This window comes from Macaca fascicularis, chromosome 15, assembly GCF_037993035.2.
Source record: "Macaca fascicularis isolate 582-1 chromosome 15, T2T-MFA8v1.1".
In the NCBI taxonomy this organism is placed as follows: Eukaryota; Metazoa; Chordata; class Mammalia; order Primates; family Cercopithecidae; genus Macaca; species Macaca fascicularis.
The window spans coordinates 44,059,708-44,079,388 of NC_088389.1; the positions used below are offsets into that span (position 1 = coordinate 44,059,708).

Consider the following 19,681-nt stretch of genomic DNA (forward strand, 5'->3'; position numbering starts at 1 on the left):
TTTGTAAAAATCTTTTTTTCTGTTCCTTTCCTCCATTTGACATCAGTAAAAGTTTTGAACATCATGAAACTGATTTGGCTGTAAATGGAGAAACGGTACCAAAACGAAGTGAAACAAAAACCCAAAAGGACAAACAGAAAACCCTAAATAAACCCTCAAGTTTGGTCTCGGGGGTTTACATATCACAACAAGAACCGTCAACTCAACCCCCATGCAATGTGACTCCCTGGAGAGCTGCTGGATCCACACCGATACAGGAGACCGCACACAACGTCTTTTGTTAATTAACACAGCAAGTGTGACACTAGGTAACTTTTTTTTTTTTTTTTAAATACAGTACATGGTACACAGGGTCCCCAAGATGGCCCTGCATAAACCCCTCGTGAAGACTTGAGCCAAGCACCGGCTGTTTATAAAAATATTGTGTTGCTACAAAAGTATAAATTAATGCTACCGGTATTAAGAAATATTAAACACATAAAACTTATAAGGATTAAGAAAAATATTCATTAATACCTGTAGAAAACTCTGGCCTAAAAAAGATATTTTTTTTGTGTTTGTTTTTTTGTAAATTTTTTTTTGTATTTTTTTTTTTTAAGATGACTTAAGTTTCTTGCACTCGAAGAGAGAGACACAGATGTGTCTGTGGTATTGCCTAGAACGTCTTAACTACTGAGAAAGGATGCGGGGGTACACGCACGTGGTTACTGAGTCGGGGTGGGGAGGAGGGCACCAAGGCTTTCTCAAGATTTACCTGATGTGAACGAATCACTGGCGTGAAGTTGTGGGGAAAAGAAAAAGGCTGGATCAGAAAACAACTGAAAATAATTTACGCTTCTTAAAAAATATCTCTGCTTCGGGTGGTTGTACAAAATGATTTCCTGATGCTTGGGGTCTGAATGGCCCTGGACAAGCTGCCTGGGCCAGCCCCGCCATGCGGCCCTCGCTCTCTCCTGGCTGGCGAGGCCCAGCCCCGGGTCAGTCCACGAGCTCGTTTCACCGCGTGGGATGCCGCCCACCCTGGCTGGGCGGGAGGGAAGGTCCTAGGCGGAGACCGGCTGGCACCTGGGTTGTGGGAGGAGCCCTTCCTTCCGGCTGGTCTCAGACTTCATCATCTGTGCCACCCTGGAATTCAGGAAGCGCCACAGGAATCCCAGGCCCCTGAGGTTGCGGACAAGGCTGGGCTGTGCCCCTTTAAGGAATTTTGGTTAGAAGAGTCAAGGTGCCCCCATGGGACGCACGGTTGGGCAGGGCCCTTGTGGGTCGCGATGCTAACGCCCAAATGCAAACCTAGCAAATCCTTCTCTGTACAAGAGTTGACTCTTTAAAGCGACACCCGTCGGGGGCGGGGGAATGAATATGTCAAACAGTGACCTGACAATCTTCACCCTCATTAAAGTGGGAGTGGGCGCCTCTTCCACAGAAACCACTGGGCTCCTTTGGTGAAAGCCAGGGCTCCCCCGACCACAACCCTCAAACCCAAATGAGAGAGGAAGAAAAACAACTAGTACAACGAAATCCCCCAGAAAACCCTGAAAAGGCAAAACTAGGAGGGGAACGTTAAGAGGGAAAACACTGTATCATTGGTTCACCATAACTGGCCTAGCAAACATTAGCCACAGTGAAAGGGAGGGGCCGCCTCCTTCCCAGTTCTTCCACTGGCCCAGCTGGACACAGGGGCTGGAGCAGGGCTGGCGGGGATAGGAGCTCCCACCTACTGGCTCCAGCGGATGGCTGGACCTTACTTAGTCTCTTGTTCTGTCTAAATCATCGGCCTTGTTAGGAGCCCTCCTTAAGATGCATCCCAGAGATAGAGGCATTGCCGCTGTTCCCAAGGCGAGGGCAAAGCTATGAACTTGGGGTAGCTCGCTGGGACACCTCCTCTTCCAGCATATCCATCACGATGACAAGACGAGGGGAGTGTCCCCAATGGAGCCATCTCAGCCTGCTCCAGCCACATCCCATCTTCATTTCAAACCTTCCCGATGACCCTGTGGCCCCCGGAGAGCATGTGCTATATCCCTAATGTCTCTCCAGGAGCCCACCTTCAAGGAGTCCAGCTCAAGTTCAGGCGAAGCAGGTGGCCTTGCTCAAAAATAGGGGACTCCTAAAGGCAGAGGTTCAGCTTCACAGTGGAAACACGCCTTGTAGATTTTTCCTCTGGTGTTTCTTTGAAAGTGCAGGAAATAAAGGGTCAAACTGAAAGAGAGGACTCTTACCAGCCTACACACCTGGTGGCTTCCTCGAATCCTGGAGACTCACGGCTTCTCATCTGTGTCACTGCACTGCCCTCCTGTCCTTGCCAGGAACCCTGGTACCCTTTTCCCAGCCAAAAACCAATCCCCAGACGTCAAGTGTGAAGCTGCCAAGCACGATGGTGGCGAAGCTTCCTCACTGGTGATTCGGCAGGTGGCCTCTGTGCGGCGAACCCCCAGAGATGAAGTGCGGGCAGTCTTGCTCAGGTGGCATGCGTTTTGTGTCCTGGTTACTAAATGCCATTAGAAGGAGGCCTGGCTGGCTGAGCCAGGCATCGGGAAGTGGAGAACTGTGCCAGAACAAGGGCATCCACCCATGGCCTGGATGGTACCACTGCTCTTGATGGACCTGAGATTCCTTGGGTTACTCCACTCCGAGGCACCACCCACAACGCTGCGGTTCTTGGCTTGGGCTTTGTTGGTGAAGCAAACTGACCTCAGGTGAGGGGGAAAAACTTGCCAGGTGGAGGTGTGTTTTCTCTACCTCCCCCCTTGGGTCCATGTATGTCAAAACAAAGGCCATTTCTGTCCTGGGGACCACATGGCTCGAGGCGAGTTGTCTCCACATCAGCAGGCCGCCACCTTAGGCTGCTAAGAATATGGTAGAAAGGGCCCAACTTCCTGGCCCCAGATCCCCCAAAGGCCTGTGATGGAAAACCTACAGTTGCACCTGAACTGGGAGGCAGATGACAAAATCCTTCCCAAAGTGAAGGTCAGGCTGGACACTGGGAGATGAACTGGAAGAGCCTGTCTCAATCCTTTGGCTGAACTAGAATTTGGTGAGGTGGATATTGCTGGAGATAAAGGGGCCAGTGGCTGGATCAGTGAGATCTTTGGGTTTTATTAAGCTGTTAGTTGCAGCAGGATGTGCACTCTGAGAACAGCCTGTCTGAGAAGAGGGCACCTTGGTACAGCCTTTCCTGTTGGTGACACCAGTTTCCGGAGGGAACCAGAGGTTGCAAGAGATAAATGATCATCTGCTATCTTGTTATCTAACTGGACAAGGCAGCCCAGAGGACAGCTTTCTGAGTACCTAGTGGCATTCACGTCAAACCTGCAGAGGCAAGTCAGCCCCCAAGTATTGAATTGAGGTGAAAAAGAAGGGAAAGGGAGGTAACCACCTAGGATCAAATCTCTTCCTGGAGGACAGACATCCCATGCTTCGAAGAGGAGAATGCTGAGTCCTCTAAATGCACATCTGGGCATAGTCCGATGGCTTTCCGAGAAAGTGAAATGCCTATTTTATAATCAACTGGCCCAATAATGGGGCACCACCAGCACATCTTTGCTCCAGGTAGAGGGAGGATGGGCTCCCAGGCTCTGCTCTCACCTACCACACAAACTGGGCAGCTCCTATCCTTGTGTGGGTCAAAGTGCCGGTCACGGTCCCTTCCCCAGCAGCCAAGCAAGGCTAGGGGCACCTTTTGCTGTAGGCATCTGTCGATCATCAGCAATGCTGAGCCACCTTCCAGAACACCTCCAAAGGCCCAAATGAGAAGTCTGCTATGTTTCTTTCCATATTCCCTAGGAAGTGACATGAGGTTCCTGTCTGGATTTCTCTCTGTTCCTGCTCCAGTGTGGATGGCAGCTCTTCTCTGATAGTGGGTTCAGCCCCCCAGCTGGAAATGTTGTGGAGGGAATACCTAGAAATTCTCCAGGAAAGGAAATGGCACGGTAGTTCCTGAGACCACGGCTTGCTGGAGCAAACGTGGAAATGGCCCACTTTGATCCATTTCAGTGTGTCCAAGACTCGAGGGGAGAGCTGGGTGAGTTCTCATGAGGCAAAGTGTGCAGGCTTGGCTCCCAAACACTACGCTCCAGGTCCATGATCCTAAGCCTTCATGAGGTTTGCAATCAACTTTACTCCCTGCTCCCGTCATGGACACAGGGGGAGAGGGCTGTGGTACAGTGCTTTTTGTAGTCGAGGTATCTCACAGTTGAGTAATGCTTTATTATCGGGAAGGGGTGGAGTTGACTTAGCCAACCCCAGGATGATAGAAGGTGCCTCTGCAAACAGCCTCCCGCCATGATGGTCATTCTCAGCCTGAAGCCTTAGTGTAACCACCCCATCCCATGGCTAAGGGTCACCAGGGGAGTGAGACCACCAGCACGTTATTCACTGAGAGGTGCGGTGGGGGTGCAGCACTGATTTGTGACAGAACCACCTCTTGTGAAGGGAATGGGGTGTCACTCTTGGCATCTGAACTGTGTGTGTAGAACCTAATTTGCTCACGGCTAGGGGAACAGGAGAGAAAAGCCTGAAGACATCTTTCACAGCATCGAGTCGAACATGGCCGAACGCCATCCACCCTCGGAACATCAACTGTTGGGGCCACAAGGCACCATGCTCACCGCCGTCCGGGAAGGAAGTCGGAGGTGTGAGTGGGGACCCTGGCTTCCGGGAGCCTCAGGGTCCTGGGAAGTGAGGAGAGGCTGTGGCAGGTCTGAGGTGTGGTAGATGTGACTATGGGTTGACTTCGGAGTCCCTGTGGACTGTCAGGGTCGGGGAGGGGGTGAGTAGTGTGATGCACACTGGGTACCACGCACACTGACACTCTCAGTCCCACACAAAGCGGACCAGGAGGGTAGCTCTGGCGCTTACATTCAGAACTCCCAAACCACTGCTTCCCCTACGGCCACCAAACCCCGCAGCTGTGGAACCCGTGACTCCTCCCCAACCCCTGGTCTCCAAACAGCACAGCCAAGAATCTGACCTTGGCCATTTGAATATGTGAAAACTGAACTGTACAGGGAAGGCCAAGAAAGACCGTAGGATACTGAGTATACCACTGAGATGAGCTAGTTTACAGTGTGACTTGAGGAATAAAAGGGGCAAGTAAAAAAACAAAACTCCAAAACATAAGTTATAGACATTCAGTGCCTCCTAGCAGAGTCTAAATCAAATCTGAAGAAACAAAATGAACCCCCAAACAAGGTAAAAATTGCTAAAATGTTAGGGAGAGAAATTATTAGGGAGTGGAGACAGTATCTATACTTCTCTGAAAAATGTCTTTTTCTTCTCTCTTATATTAAAAAGCAAAACGTCAGCTTTATACTCTTTAAGTCTCCTTTCCTGATTTGGGGAGATAGATAGGTGTGTTTCTAAGGCGGCTGCCCCGGGACACCCAAGGGGTATCTCAAAGGCAGCAGCTCAATGCCCTGAAGGTGAACGAGAAACAAAGTCCAGTGCAGAAACCGTCCATCTGATGCGCGTGGAGAGTCCACAGCAGAGCAGCCGAGGGCGTGTGGGGGGTGCACCATGGGATCAGGAGGGTGGGAGGGCTGGGAGAGGGTCAAGGAGGGAAAAGGGGGACTGGGGTGAAGGACAGAGAGCGTCAAGTCACTTCAGATCTCAGCTGCCTGAACATTTCACAACATCAGCTTTCTGCCAATCTGCACACCTGAAAGCGGAGTCTTCTAAAGCCCCCTTACTGAGAAAAGGAGGTGAAACATCTCCCTCTTTCCCAATCGCTCAGCTTTCCTGACACGCCCAGTTCAACGCACACCTGTCCAAGAACAGGCATGTGTACACGCACCAGGGTCGTGTGTGTGTGTGCGCGCGTGTGTGTGTGTGCGAAGTTTCTCTGGCCATGCAGATGAGCAGAGACACCCCCACACCCCCACAACCACAGCACGTGTGTTCAGACACGTGCACACACTTGTGGCTGTGTACACACCCGCACACACACACATATAAAAAAAAGCACTTAAGTTTCCAGGGGGCATTTATAATGAGGTCCACAGTGTTTAGAACTTAAATTCCTTTTCTTTGTTTGTGACAGTGTTGTGTGGTTTTTTTCTAATGTTATCTTCTCTTTTTCTTTTTTTTTTTTTCCCCGAAGTCAAGTCTTAAAGCATGTTGGATTTCAGAAACATGAGTTTATTCATATCTTCTGGACTGAGCAGCCGCCTCCGTTTGATTAGAAGCGCTTGTTCACACATATTTACACACCCGCTTCTGGCGCCCACGGCAGGAACCGCCAGGAGCCAGAAGGCGAGCTTGGCGAGTTTTGTGTGCTTTTGGGTAACGCACGACCAGTACTGGAAGAGATCAGGGGTAGCCTGGAACAGGGGCTCCTGCAGGTAATCGTACACTTCATTTTTGCCCAGCCGATCATCTTCCTGAGCTGCGGGGTTCTCGCCGGCGGCAGAGCGGGGTTTCTTGGCAGCGGGCTCGAAGTCGGCCTCCTCGGCCCAGGACTCCTTCACCTCGTTGATGAGCTCACAGACCTTGCCGATGATCTCCTCGTGCTGGTAGGGCGGCACAGGCCGCAGCTTCTGCTGCGGGTCCAGGATCATGGCCACCTTGTGGGCTGGGTGCACCTTGAAGTTCTCCTTGAGCGCCTCCAGGAAGAGGTGGCAGAGCTTGCTGACAGTGCCTGCGTCGTTGGCCTTGGCCGTGAACAGCTTCTCCAGCCTGACGTAGGTGGGCAGCACGAGCTGCAGGGTGGGCTGGCTCTCGTTGCTCAGCTCGATGACTGCCTGCTTCACCGGCGTCAGGATGGCTGCCAGGTTGCTGAGCAGGTGCTTGTTGAGGCTCTGGATGAGGTTCATCTTCTTGGCCCGGCTGTAGAACTCGCAGATCTGCTCGTAGCGCTCGTGCACCAGTAACAGTGAGTCCGTCACCGAGTTCCAGCAGGGCGGTGGCAACGTCTCCTCCAGCGACCCGAAGGTCTCCTTGGCCAGGCCCGTGGAGCCCGCCAGGTCCTCACACACGTTGAGCAGCTCGATGACCTCGTGCATGCTGCGGGCCTGCAGCGTCCGCTTGCTCAGCACGCTCTGCACCACCGAGTTCAAGGCACAGGCTGAGCAGCGAAGGCACATACCGGCCTTAGAGAAGGCGGACGTGCTCACCCGGCAATCCGTCACATACACTGTCCTGATCTCCGACATCACAAACTCCGACAGCACGTTCTGCACCCAGTGGTGCACAAGGTCGCCGCTGTCGCGAATGTCCGCACCCTTCACACCCAGCACGTAGCTCTTGATGTGGTTGCCCTCGGCCTGGTAGGCCGTGAGGATGTAGCAGGAGTCAGGGCCGACACTCTGGGAGTGGCAGGTGACACCGATGCCTAGGCAGGCATTGCTGCCCAAGGCACAGGTCACTTTCACCTTCACCTGGTTGTACATGCGTGGCAGGTGCTTCAGCGCCAGTGTGTTGAAGTTGCCCAGGATTTCAGTGACTGAGAAGGCCCCATAGCGGGCACCACTGTCTACTAAGGTCTGGGCCAACTTCAGGAACTCCTTCCCGCTGACCACGCTCAGTGCACCCAGGTCGGCACACATGACCCTCAACAGCCGCTCTGCAATGTTCTGCCGCTCCTTCTCGGGGATCATGCTGTTGGGTGTTAAACCACTGGTAGTGGCTGGCAGAGGACACAAAGAGAGATGCGATTAATTCTGGCATTCAAGGCTGCTTGGAGCGGCAGTAGCCTAATAACTCTAAACATCTAGTATTGGGAATGGCAAATAGATTTCCTCTTGCACACACATTGGTGGTGCTGGCTGCCTTTAATATGTGACGGTCTCAAGGGATAAAGTTCTATGATTGATTAGTAAGGCCTGCCATGGGCATGGGAATAGAACATACTGGTATGTATGAAACATAATTGTGGTCTATGTCATTCACCTAGACCTTTGAAGCCAACTAGTCTAATTTCTTCCTCAATATAGGAATCTCCTCTAATATGGGAATCTTCAGGGAATAAAATACATGAGATCATCATGTCAGGAAAGAGCAACCAGCAGAAATTGTGGAGAGGTGGGTTCTAGTTCTGATTCTGGCACAAACTGGTGCTTTCTGATTGCATAAAAAAGTCACCTCCTCTCCCTGGGCCTCCTTCTGCCCATCCCCTGAGTTAAGAACTCCTGCAAACAAGGTCTTAGGTGTAAAAGTGCTTTGGAAACTATCATGCACCATCTTACAACATCACAGGAAGCACAAATGGTGGGAATGGGGGGCAGAGAGGAACAATGGGAGCATAAGGGGACCCTCAGGTCCAGCCCTGCTTGGGGAGACCTACTGTTATTGGCGCTGTTCCTCTGGACCTGAGGTTTCCACTTCTCTTCTACAACAGCAGGTGGCGATCGGGACTGGTTGGAGGCGATGTTGTTTTCATTGTCAGCTGTGGGCACAAAGGGGACAGTGTGTAACCTGGAAGGGTAAGAGTCCTGTTGATGAAGAAGACAAGAACTAGAGTGTGGTGGGTAACAGCAGAATGTGGCCACTGGGACTCAGGCTTGGTTTAAAATCCTGGCTCCTCCTTAGACAACTATCTATGCTTGCAAAGCCTCATTTTCATCATTTGGAAAAACTAAGGTAATCATATGGACATTACACTATGGCTGATAGGACTAACAAGAGCGAATCCAGGAAGAGCTGAGCACAGTGTGTGGTATGGAGCAAACTCTCTGGAAATGGGAAGCACTGGATCCCAAGCCTGGCTGGGAACCCCACACCTACTCCCTCCACACAACCTCAGAGTTCTAGCTGATATACAGGGAAGGGAGTACCGGTCACACCCCCCAAGTGGCCAAAAACTCCTCATGCTCTCTCACTTCCTCAAAGTTTGCATTTTTAAAGTATATTTACTAGAAATTTTATTAAATGAACAAAACAAAACCAAAGCCATGTGTGACACAAAGTACCAAATTATCAACCCCCTCACTGTGAGACATGGAAACTGAAGCTCGGATATAAGAAAAGATCACAGAGAAAGCAGCAGCAGGGCTGGGACATAATCCCAGGTTCCCAGTTCCTGGATGTGTCCTCCACATACTTCTCTAGTTTTTGTTAATTGCACATATGCAGTTGTATCCAGTTGTAAGTAATTGGTATATGCCTATTCTCCTGGATGCATGGTTACTCCTTGACATGTTTATGGGATCAATTCTGAATAGGACATGGTCTGAGTCACATTCTTGTCACTACACATGGCCATATGTACTTCTATCATATACGATATACCACAGCTTGCTTAACCACACTCCCAAGTCCTAGGTTTCTGGCTCTGCTGTTTTCAATATTACTGTTCTGCTATGAACCTGGCTGCCTAATTGTGATCCTGTGATGTAATAATCCAGCAACATAAAGGATTCCATACCATGACCAAGTGGGATTTACTCCAGGAGTATAGTTGATTAAACATACAAAAATAAATGTAATACACCATGCTAATGGAGTAAAGGACAAAAATCACATGGTCATCTTAATAGATGCAGAAAAAGCATTTGACAAAATCTAACACCCTTTTCATAATAAAAACACTCAATGAACTAGGAATCGAAGCGAAGTTTTCCAACCTAATAAAGAGCATCTACCAAAACCCCACAGCTAACATCATGCTTACTGAGGAAACACTGAAAGTTTTCTCCGTAAGATCAGGAACAAGGTAAGAACATTCACTCTCACTCTCATTTCTTCTATTCAACATGTAGAGTCATGTTGGACATATATTCTGAGAAATGTGTTGTTAGGAGATTTTGTCATTGGGCAAACATCATAAAGTGTACTTACACAAACCTAGATGGTATATCCTATTATACACCTAGTTATACGGTATAGCCTACTGCTTCTAGGCTACGAACCTGTACAGTGTGTTACTGTACTGAATACTTCAGGCAACTGTACCACAATGGTAAATATTTGTGTATCTGAACATAAAAAAGGTATAGTAAAGATAGGATATTATAGTTTTATGGGACCACTGTCACATATGCAATCCATTATGTACATCATGTGGTGCATGGCTGTATTAGAAATTCTAGCTAGAACAATTAGGTAAAAAAAGAAAAACATCCAGATTGGAATGGAAGAAGTAAAATGATCTCTAACTGCAGATGACATGATTGTGTATATAGAAAATCTTATGGAATCCACATACATACAAAACAATTAGAACTAATAAACGATTTCAGCAAGGGTGCAGGATACAAGATCAATATATAAAACAAAATGACAGTTTTCTGTACTAGTGATAAACATTCCAAAAGCTGAGTTAAGAAAACAATTCCATGTATAATAGCTTTGAAAATAATTACTTAAGATTAAATTTTAAAAAGTATAAGAATCGAACACTGAAAACTAAAACACTGTTGAAATAACTCAAGTAAGACCTAAGTAAATGAAAAGATATTCCATGTTCATGGACTGGAAGACTTACTGTTAAAATATTAACTCTTTCAGTCCATGAACCTGGAATGTCCCAACTCATCTAGATTAAACACAATCCTTATCAAAATCCATATTGTTGTTTTTCTGCAAAAACTGACAAGCTGATCCTGAAATTCATACGGAAATGCAAGAGATACAGAATAGCCAAAACAATTTAGAAAAAGGACAAAGTATACTGGAGGAATATACTTCCTGATTTCCAAACTACTACAACGCTATAGTAATTAAGACAGTATAATACTGGCACAGGATAGACATACAGATCAATGGAATACAACTGGAAACACAGAAATAAACACCTACATCTATGGTCAACTGAGTTTTGACAAGGTTATCAGGACAATTCAATGGGGGAAAATAATGGTCTTTTCTACAAATGGCGCTGGGACAACTAGATACCCACATGTAAAAGAATGAAATTGGACTCCCGCCTCACACACATATAAAAATAAACTCAAAATGGAATACAGACCTAAATGTAAGAGCTAAAACTATAAAATTCTTAGAGGTTTATAAGGGAACATATGAACTGATTAAGTCTTTGTGACCTTAGGTTAGGTAGTGGTTTCTTGATACCACTGCCTGGATATGGCACCAAAAGCACAGAGAAAAATAGATGAAAGGACTTCAAAATTAAAAACTTTTATACTTTGAAGGACATCAAGAAAGTAAAAAGACAAGACACAGAATGGGAAAGATATTTGCAAATAATCTATAGGAAACCTGTATCTAGAATATATGAAGAACTCTCACAATTCAATAATAAAAGGATACAAAAAAACAATTAAAAATGGGCAAAGGCTGTTCACTGATATCATATACCTAGAAAACCCTAAAGACTTGTCCAAAAAGCTCCTAGAACTGATAAATGAATTCAGTAAAGTTTCACGATACAAAAATCAATGTACACAAATCAGTAGCACTGCTATATACCAGCAGTGACCAAGTTGAGAACTAAATCAAGAATTCAACCCCTTTTACAAAAGCTGCCAAACAAAACAAAACAAAACAAAACAAAAAAACAACGTAGGAATACACTTAACCAAGGAGGTGAAAGACCTCTACAGGGAAAACTACAAAACACTGCGGAAAGAAATCACAGATGACACAGACAAATAGAAACACATCCCGTGCTCATGGATGGGTAGAGTCAATATCGTGAAAATGACCATATTGCCAAAAGCATCTACAAATTCAATGTGATTCCCATCAAAACAACATCATTATTCTTCACAGAACTAGAAAAAACAATCCTAAAATTTAAATGGAACCAAAAAAGAGCTCGCACAGCCAAAGCAAAGCTAAGAAAAAAGAACGAATCTGGGGACAACACATTACCGGACTTCAAACTAAACTACAAGGCTATAGTCACCAAAATGGCATAGTACTGGCATAAAAATAGGCACAGAGACCAGTAGAACAGAATAGAGAATCCAGAAATAAAGCCAAATACAGCCAACTTATCTTCGACAAAGCAAACAAAAACATAAAGTGGGGAAAAGACACCCTATTCAACAAATGGTGCTGGGATAACTGGCTAGCCACATGCAGAAGAATAAAACTGGATCCTCATCTCTCACCTTACACAAAAAATCAATTCAAGATGGATCAAAGACTTAAATCTAAGGCCCGAAACCATAAAAATTCTAGAACATCAGAAAACCACTTCTAGACACTGGCTTAGGCAAAGACCTTCATGACCAAGAACACAAAAGCAAATGCACAAAAAACATAGATAGATAGATGGGACCTAAACACAAAAGCTTCTGCACAGCAAGAGAAATAATCAGCAGAGTAAACAGATAACCCACAGACTGGGATAAAATCTTTGCAAATGCATCTGACAAAGGACTAATATCCAGAATCTATGAGGAATTCAAACAAATCAGCAAGAAAAAAATAAACAATCCCATCAAAAAGTGGCCTAAGGATATGAATAGATAATTCTCAAAAGAAGATAAATGAACGACCAACAAACATGAAAAAATGCTCAACATCACTAATGATCAGGGAAATGCAAATCAAAGCCACAGTGCAGTACCATCTTATTCCTGCAAGAATGGCCATAACTTAAAAATCAAAAAATAATAGATGTTGGCAGGGATGTGGTGGAAAGGGAACACTTTTACTAGGACAACCACTATGGAAAACGCATGGAGGTTCCTTAAAGACCTAAAAGTAGATCTACCATTTCTTCCAGCAATCCCATTACTGGGTATATCTTCTTTGGAGAAATGTGTATTCAGATCCTTTGCCAATGTGGTCAATGAGCACAGGAACAGATGCTCAACATTATTAGCTGTCAGAAAAATGTAAATCAAAACCACAATGAAATGCCATTTCACATGCACTAGGATGGCTATTATCAAGAAGGAAGATGATAAAAGGTATAGACAGGGATATAGAGAAATTAGAATCTTCATACACTGCTGGTAGAAATGTAAAAATGGTGCAGCTACTTTAGGAAACAATCTGGTGATTCCTCACAGGATTAAACAGAATTACCTTACAGCTCAGTATCTCCACTTTCAGGTATATACCCAAGAGAGTTAAAAACATGTACATGACTTGTACATGAATGTTCATAGCAGCATTATTCATAATAGCCCCAAACTGGAGATCTACATGACCATCAGTTGGTGAATGGATAAACAAATTGTGATATATTTAGACAATGAAATACAACTCAGCAAAATAAAGGAATTATTGATAACACAGAACATGGACAAACCTCAAAAGTATGCTAAGTGAAAGAAGTTAGACACAAGAGGCTAAATACTGTAGAACTCCATATGTAATAAAATCCACTAAAGGCAAAACTACAATGAAAGAAAGCAGGTGTTAGTTGCCAGTAGCTAGGGTAGGAGAAAGGGAATGACTGCAAAGAGGCATGAAGAAACTTTCTGGGTTGATGGTAATATTATTTTTACATTTTAGAGACAGGGTCTTGCTCTGTCACCCCAGGCTGGAGTGCAGTGGTACCAGGAAAGGAAGAAAGGAAGAAACCAGGAAAGGAAGAAAGGAAGAAACCAGGGTAGGAAGGAAGGAAGGAAGGAAGGAAGGAAGGAAGGAAGGAGGGAAGGAAGGAAGGAGGGAAGGAGGGAAGGAGGGAAGGAGGGAAGGAGGGAAGGAGGGAAGGAGGGAAGGAGGGAAGGAGGGAAGGAAGGAAGGAAGGAAGGAAGGAAGGAAGGAAGGAAGGAACAAACCAGGTGTGGTCATCTCCAAAACCCTAAACTCATGAGCTGCCAGCTTGCTTGCTGTCTGTCAAGTCTCCCAATCCCTCTTAGCTGTGGTCTTCCTGGCTGTACTTCAATGAGGAGGCTGAAAGAGATGACCTCTGAGAGGGCTTCCATCTCTGCTAATCTTCCATCAGGGTCTACCTGAGGCTGCACAGGGTGGATGTTGAGAGCGTGGGCTCTGGAGTTCACTGCGAGAGCTGGAATCCTATCCATAGCCTGCCACTGTGACTGCATAGCCTTGGACAAGTTACTTAACCAATTTGTGCCTCCGTTTTGTCAGCTATGAAGCAGAGCTGTTATGGGCACTTAACTCTGAGGGTTGTTCTGAGAATTAAATGAGTGAATATATGTAAAAGTCTTAGAACAAGGCCTGGCGCCAAGTAAAAGCTCAAATGCTATTGGATGCTTTTATTTTAGGAGATGTGCAACTTTGGGCCAGTGATTATGTTCTTTGAGCCTCGGTTTCATCATCTGCATAATGGGGATGAAAATGTCAACTACCTAATCAGGAAGATCTGATGAAATAACCTGTGTAAAGCTCTCATACCACAAGTGACGCACAGAAAGCACTTGCAAAATTTTAGTTATCTTTGGTATTATTACTGCCAAAGCACGCTTCTCCAACGTCACCAAGGCACGCCAGGTTTTCCTATAGCACAGAAAGGAAGTTTATTAGCGGGAATTACCCTGTGCCATTCAGCAGCCCCATAATGAGATTGGTGTTATTCAAGGCTGATCCTCCTTATCGGCGGCGCTGTGAACTGCGCAGCTCATGATGCTTAATTTCTCTCTATGGAGCGAAGCCTTTAATCCCGATTCAGGGTGGCTGGGATTCAGCCTGGCTTTGCGCTTGATTGCCGGCCAGGCATTCTCTGGCTGCGCTGAACCAGAACAAAGCAGCCCGCGGCTCCACTCTGAAAACAAGTCAAGATGCTTGGGAGAGGTGGGGCCACCTCAAGGCTCAGCCCTGATTTGCATTTTAATGGTCTCCAGGGATGGGAAAGCACTGGCACCCAGGCTCTTCCCTAATCACAGCTCAGCTTCCAGAAGCTGGCAGGGCGCGGGCAGAGTGCCGAGGCTTCAGAGGAAGAGTGCAGGAGGCTGTGCTGTGGGAGTCTCAGGACCAGGTGATATGTTCAGGCAGGACCGGGGGTCCTGCTTCCCCATGGGGTCTAAACACCTTGAGCTGGCATTCAAAGCCTTCCCTGGTGAGGCACGGCTGACGACAAAGGAAAGCAGGGGGTGGCAAGCGTGGTGTGGGGTAGGTTGCTGGAGACAGGGGATTTTCAGGCCCTTTAGAGATGGAGACACAGCTTCCTGCAGGAGGTCACACAGTACCCAGACACACCAGTTAGAGCAGGTCTCCGAGGCAAGTGCCTTGGCTGCAACTCCAGAGCTCTGTCTTGATTTTAAGTTCATTAGAAATAAATAATAGGCTCCCCCAAAAGATCATGTGATTTTATGCCTAGTATACAGCAGATACCCAATTAATATATGCTGGATGAATGAGTGAATGACAGAGACTACACTAACAGAACAGTACTTAGCCTAAAAGAGATTCTAGTACTGTAATACTCTATGCTAGTCAGGCCAGACCTGGGAGATGACGTGAAAGATTTGTACAATAACAATAACAGGTGAAATAACAGCAGGTACCAATTACTGAACCCCATTATATGTCAGGGACTTCTCACCCATTATTTCTAATGCCTCTAGAGAATTCCTCTGGGGAAAGGGGTGGAGGGACAGCTAGCTGCCTCCCCAGACTCATGCTTCCCTTTGCAGAGTGTCCAGCTGTGCTGGGACAGTGGCTCTGGACATGCTTCCGCTCATGGATTCAGGCTGGTCATGTGACTAATTCTCCACACTGGAATTTGAGCATCTACAGGTGTCATTTGTGGTCTGAAATGGTAAAGAAGTGTGCCTGCTCCACAGCCTCTCTCTCCATCCACAAAGAGAGAGGACGCCGAAGATCTAGAGGAGGATGGAGCCACAAGAAAAAAGAGCCTTGATCCCTGAATGACCATGTGGAAGCCACCTAACGAGGTCATGTGCATTGGGCTATAATGTGAGTAAGAAGTAAATGATCTGTATGTGTAACCACTGAGAATGTGGAATTACTGACTTATTCCAGCAAATAGTGTCTCCCTAAGACTTGTGTTATGCTGTGGTGAAATATAATAAAAAGGTTGCCTGGAGAGCAGATGACTGCACCTGTAGCTCTAGAGCAGTGGTTCTCAAAGGGTTAGTCCCTGAACCAGTAGCATCAGCACTGTCTTAAGACTTACCAAAAGTGCAAATCCTAGTCCTCACCTCTGCAGACCTACAGAATCAGAAATTCACAATGGAGTCTAGAAATCTGTGCTCTAGCCAGCCTCCTGGTGATTCTGATGTGTCCTCAAGTTTGGACAGAATTGCATTCTGGGACATAGGGTGTTAGTGAATGAGACTCTGCTCTGAGGCGGGCCTTAGCCCAGTTTGCCTTGGGCTGCATGTCTCTCCATCCCCACCTTCTGCCTCTGCTCATCTTGATCTCAAACCATGTTCCATTTCCACCTGCACATTTCGCTTCCAGGCTAGCTCCTACTTGGCCTTTAGGCCCAGCCAAGAGGCCACCACCTCCAGGAAGTCTTTTCAATTCTGTCCCATCTCTCTGTGTTCCCACAGAGCCTGTGCTGCCTCCCCACCGCCCCCGCCTGCAGAGCACAGACCAGCCTGTGCTAATAACTGACTGACTGGGGCTCCCTGCAAGCAGGTTCCATGTCCTATGAGCATTCCTTCCAGGAAAGAGCGGTCTTCCCCAGGCGCCTCAGGTCAGGCCCTAACCGTCTCTTCCGTTTGCAGGAACTGAGGAAGGGGAGGGGGAGAGGAGCTGTATCCCTGGTGGGCAGCTGGGCCCCTTACCTGCGTGGGATTGCATGTGCTCCAACAGGTTGTTGTAGAACTGGAACTGGATCCCACAGGCGCCACACGTGTAGGGTTCTGGAGGGAGAAATGAGGCAGCCGCGTGAGGGGTGGAACCAACGCAGACACCTTCTGCTGGGCTGCAGGCAGCTTTGCAAGTGGGAACCCAAACACACACTGGGTCTCTGTGCTCAGGGCTCCAGGCCCAGCCTGCCTGCCTCCCCTGTCACTAGACCCATGAGGGAGAGGCTGGGGGAAGGAACGATGGAGAGAGAAAGCCATGCAGAGAGAGACCATTAGCTCAATTGAGCAGCTATTTATTGAGTGCTTACTGCGTGCCAGCCACTGTTCTGCACACTTGAGATGGGGGTAGCGGGGACAACATCAACATCAACAGACCAACGGCCCTCTCAGGGCAGAGACCGAGTCTCATGGTGTCACACCCCAGCTCTCTCTGTGGAACCACATGAGGTCACTATTTGCCAAGTGAACAAATGAATGAATGTATGAATGAACAAGAACCAAGGTAACAGACAAAAGGGAAGCAAGAAGGAAAAGGGTAAGAAGTGGAAAAAGCCACAGAGAAGCACGAGGAAGTGGGGATCCGATGGGGAAAGGGAGGAGGAGAGGGAGGGAGGAGTGAGGGACGGCACACGTAGGAACAGGTGCAAGGGGCGCAGGGGCCTGGATCACTCAGCTCTCTGCTCTCAGCATTCATGTCAGTGCCTGGCAGAGAAGAGGGACAAGGAGAGAAGGAAGAGGAAAAAGAAAGAGGGGTGGGAAGAAGAGCAAGGAAAAGAAGAAAAAGGAGGGCTGCAATGGGGCTCGGAAGAGGTGTCCTGAGGCTGCCCAATGACCGTGAATAGGAAGGCCTGAGCTCCTGCCAGGGCTGAGGCAGCAGAGCCAAGGTTGCTGCTCGTTAGGGCTCTGCCCCACTCCATCCAAACTGCTCCACCCGCCCAGGGCTAGACCTCAGCCTGCCTCCACCAGCTGCCGGGTCTGCCCGGGAGGGCAGCCCAAGGCCCATCTCACACAGCCTGGAGGTTCCAGGAGCACGTGGCTGGTTGAGTTCCTTCCCTGCCCTGCCCTGCCCTGCCTTGCCCTCTCCAGCCCCCCGACAGGACCATCACTTACTCTGTAGGAGAGGGAAAGGGTTGGAAATCAGGGGACTTGCAGTTTCTGCAAAAGAGAAACAGTTTAGCCATCTCTTCTAGTTCTGCTGTTCTGTGCTGATCGTCATAATTTTTATTCTTAATAACCAGTGAGCCAGATGGGGCTTTCAGAGGAGCAGGGAGCATCTGAGGGGCAGGCTTACAATCTGGGGTGGGGTTGCGGGGAGGCTTGACACAGAGGCCATGTCTTTCAGAGGATCAAGGTTTAATTACTGTGGGTGCTGGGGCCACCAGGCAGGGCAAGACAAGTCACTGCCATCCCTCCAGGACACCCTTCACTCTGAAAAAGTGAGGCCACATGAGTACCGGTGACAAGACATCCTTGCACGGCAGCTCACTTCGGGACAGGGAGCTGGCAGCTCCTAGGTTCTGGCACCAGGGTGGGGATGTTTGGTACCAAACACCAGAGCAGCCACCGAAAGCGGCTGTGCTTTGGAGGGCTCCTGCTGGCTGGCATCTCTCCCTCACTTCTTGGCACTGCCAGAGGTTGGCAAGCCTCAAACGCAGCAGGCAGCACAGCGGGGCCAGATGGACGAGATGGGGAATCCTGGCTCCACCACTTATAATCTGGGGGACCTGGGGCAGCAATCCACCTTTCCTGAGCCTCAGTTTCCCACCCCAAAAAGTGGGGATAACAATAACATTGACCCGCACGGGGCTGTGGTAAGGAGGAAGACAGATAAGACATATAAAGCTCTGAACACATGCCAGGCACACAGTAAGCGCTCAATAAATGGCGGCTGCCAACAGCAGCAGCAGCAGTGCTTGCACTATCATTCCCGATTGTGAGTATTAGTTCTGGGGGCAGGGGACGTGCAGAGGGTGCAGCATGGCTTGGCTGGGAGCACAGGGCACACCCGGAGACCTTGGTTCCAGCCCGGCGCTGCTACTTATTCTGTGTGGCCTTGGGCAAGTCACTCCACCCCTTTCAGGCCCACCTCTTGGAGAGGCTGTGTAGATTACATTGTTCAAAACCTCATTTCCTTCCGCAGAGCAGTCATCAAATCACTTGGTTTACTTAAAAAATTAAAATGATCAACTATCAACACCAAAAAACCCTAACATCTGAGTATGTAATCTGTGCCAGGCACTCACTGAATGTTTACAACCGCCACGGGGCTATGTGTGTTCATCAAGCCACTTTATAGCAGAGGAGGGATTCAGAGACTAGCCTAAGTCACTAGTTAGCAAGTGGTGGAGTTGGGTTCACATGTGAGTAAGAGCCCGAAGTGGAGCTCCTGTTACTAGGCAGATGCCTCCACACTCAAGTCTGGGCTCCTGGTTGTCTCAGAGGGTCCCCAATGGTTGTGATGTGTTCGTCACCTGTCCACACCCAGGCAGTGCCCAGCCCAGTGCCTGGCACAGGCTGACACCTAATATGTAGTGAATTAAACTTCAACCATGCAAGAAAGTGAGTGGGTGCCTTCCCCTAATGTAACCACAATGTGAGAATTCCTCTCCCCTCCTGCCCTGCCTCTCAGGGTACAGACTAGCTTGCTGTGTTCTGCTCCGACAGAGGCTGCTGGTGACCAGCCAGGGCCCCCGCAGGCTGACCCTGGGTCTGGTGGGAGAGGCCCCTTGGCTGCTGCTCTGGACATTCGAGGGCTTTGTCGCGGTCCTGCACGAGGCAGGCCATCAGGGGGCGCCAGAGACCTCAGTTTAAACCCGCTTAAGCAGGTAGGGGCTGGAAGGGAATCTTGGTTCTAATGGCTCCACGGCTAAAATGAGACCAGAACTTGGCGCCTCTGGCTCTCACAGCTCTCTCTCTCTCTCTGTCTCTCATTTTGAGACAGAGTCTTGCTCTGTCACCCAGGCTGGAGTGCAGTGGTGTAATCTTGGCTTACTCTAACCTCTGCCCCCTGGGTTCAAGCGATTCTCCTGCCTCAGCCTCCTGGAGCTGGGATTACAGCTACTGTATTTTTAGTAGAGGTGGGGTTT

At 48.1% G+C, this 19,681-nt stretch overlaps 1 protein-coding gene across 50 annotated transcripts in view; it reads right to left on the bottom strand.

The window, feature by feature from the left end:
• Positions 1–6,018: 6,018 nt before the first annotated feature.
• Positions 6,019–19,681, bottom strand: part of ZNF618 (zinc finger protein 618) — a 169,782-nt gene continuing 156,119 nt past the window's right edge. For 26 of the 50 annotated variants that reach the window (XM_074016754.1, XM_074016753.1, XM_074016770.1 and 23 more), the window contains 4 exons: positions 17,706–17,750; positions 16,572–16,649; positions 8,279–8,380; positions 6,019–7,621 (listed from right to left, as the gene is read on the bottom strand). In XM_074016754.1, coding sequence (XP_073872855.1) covers positions 6,105–7,621; positions 8,279–8,380; positions 16,572–16,649; positions 17,706–17,750 — 1,742 coding nt within the window. In that variant the 3' untranslated portion in view covers positions 6,019–6,104. The remainder of the gene's footprint in view (positions 7,622–8,278; positions 8,381–16,571; positions 16,650–17,705; positions 17,751–19,681) is intronic. The other 24 variants (XM_074016777.1, XM_074016755.1, XM_074016774.1 and 21 more) reach the window with 1 other exon arrangement.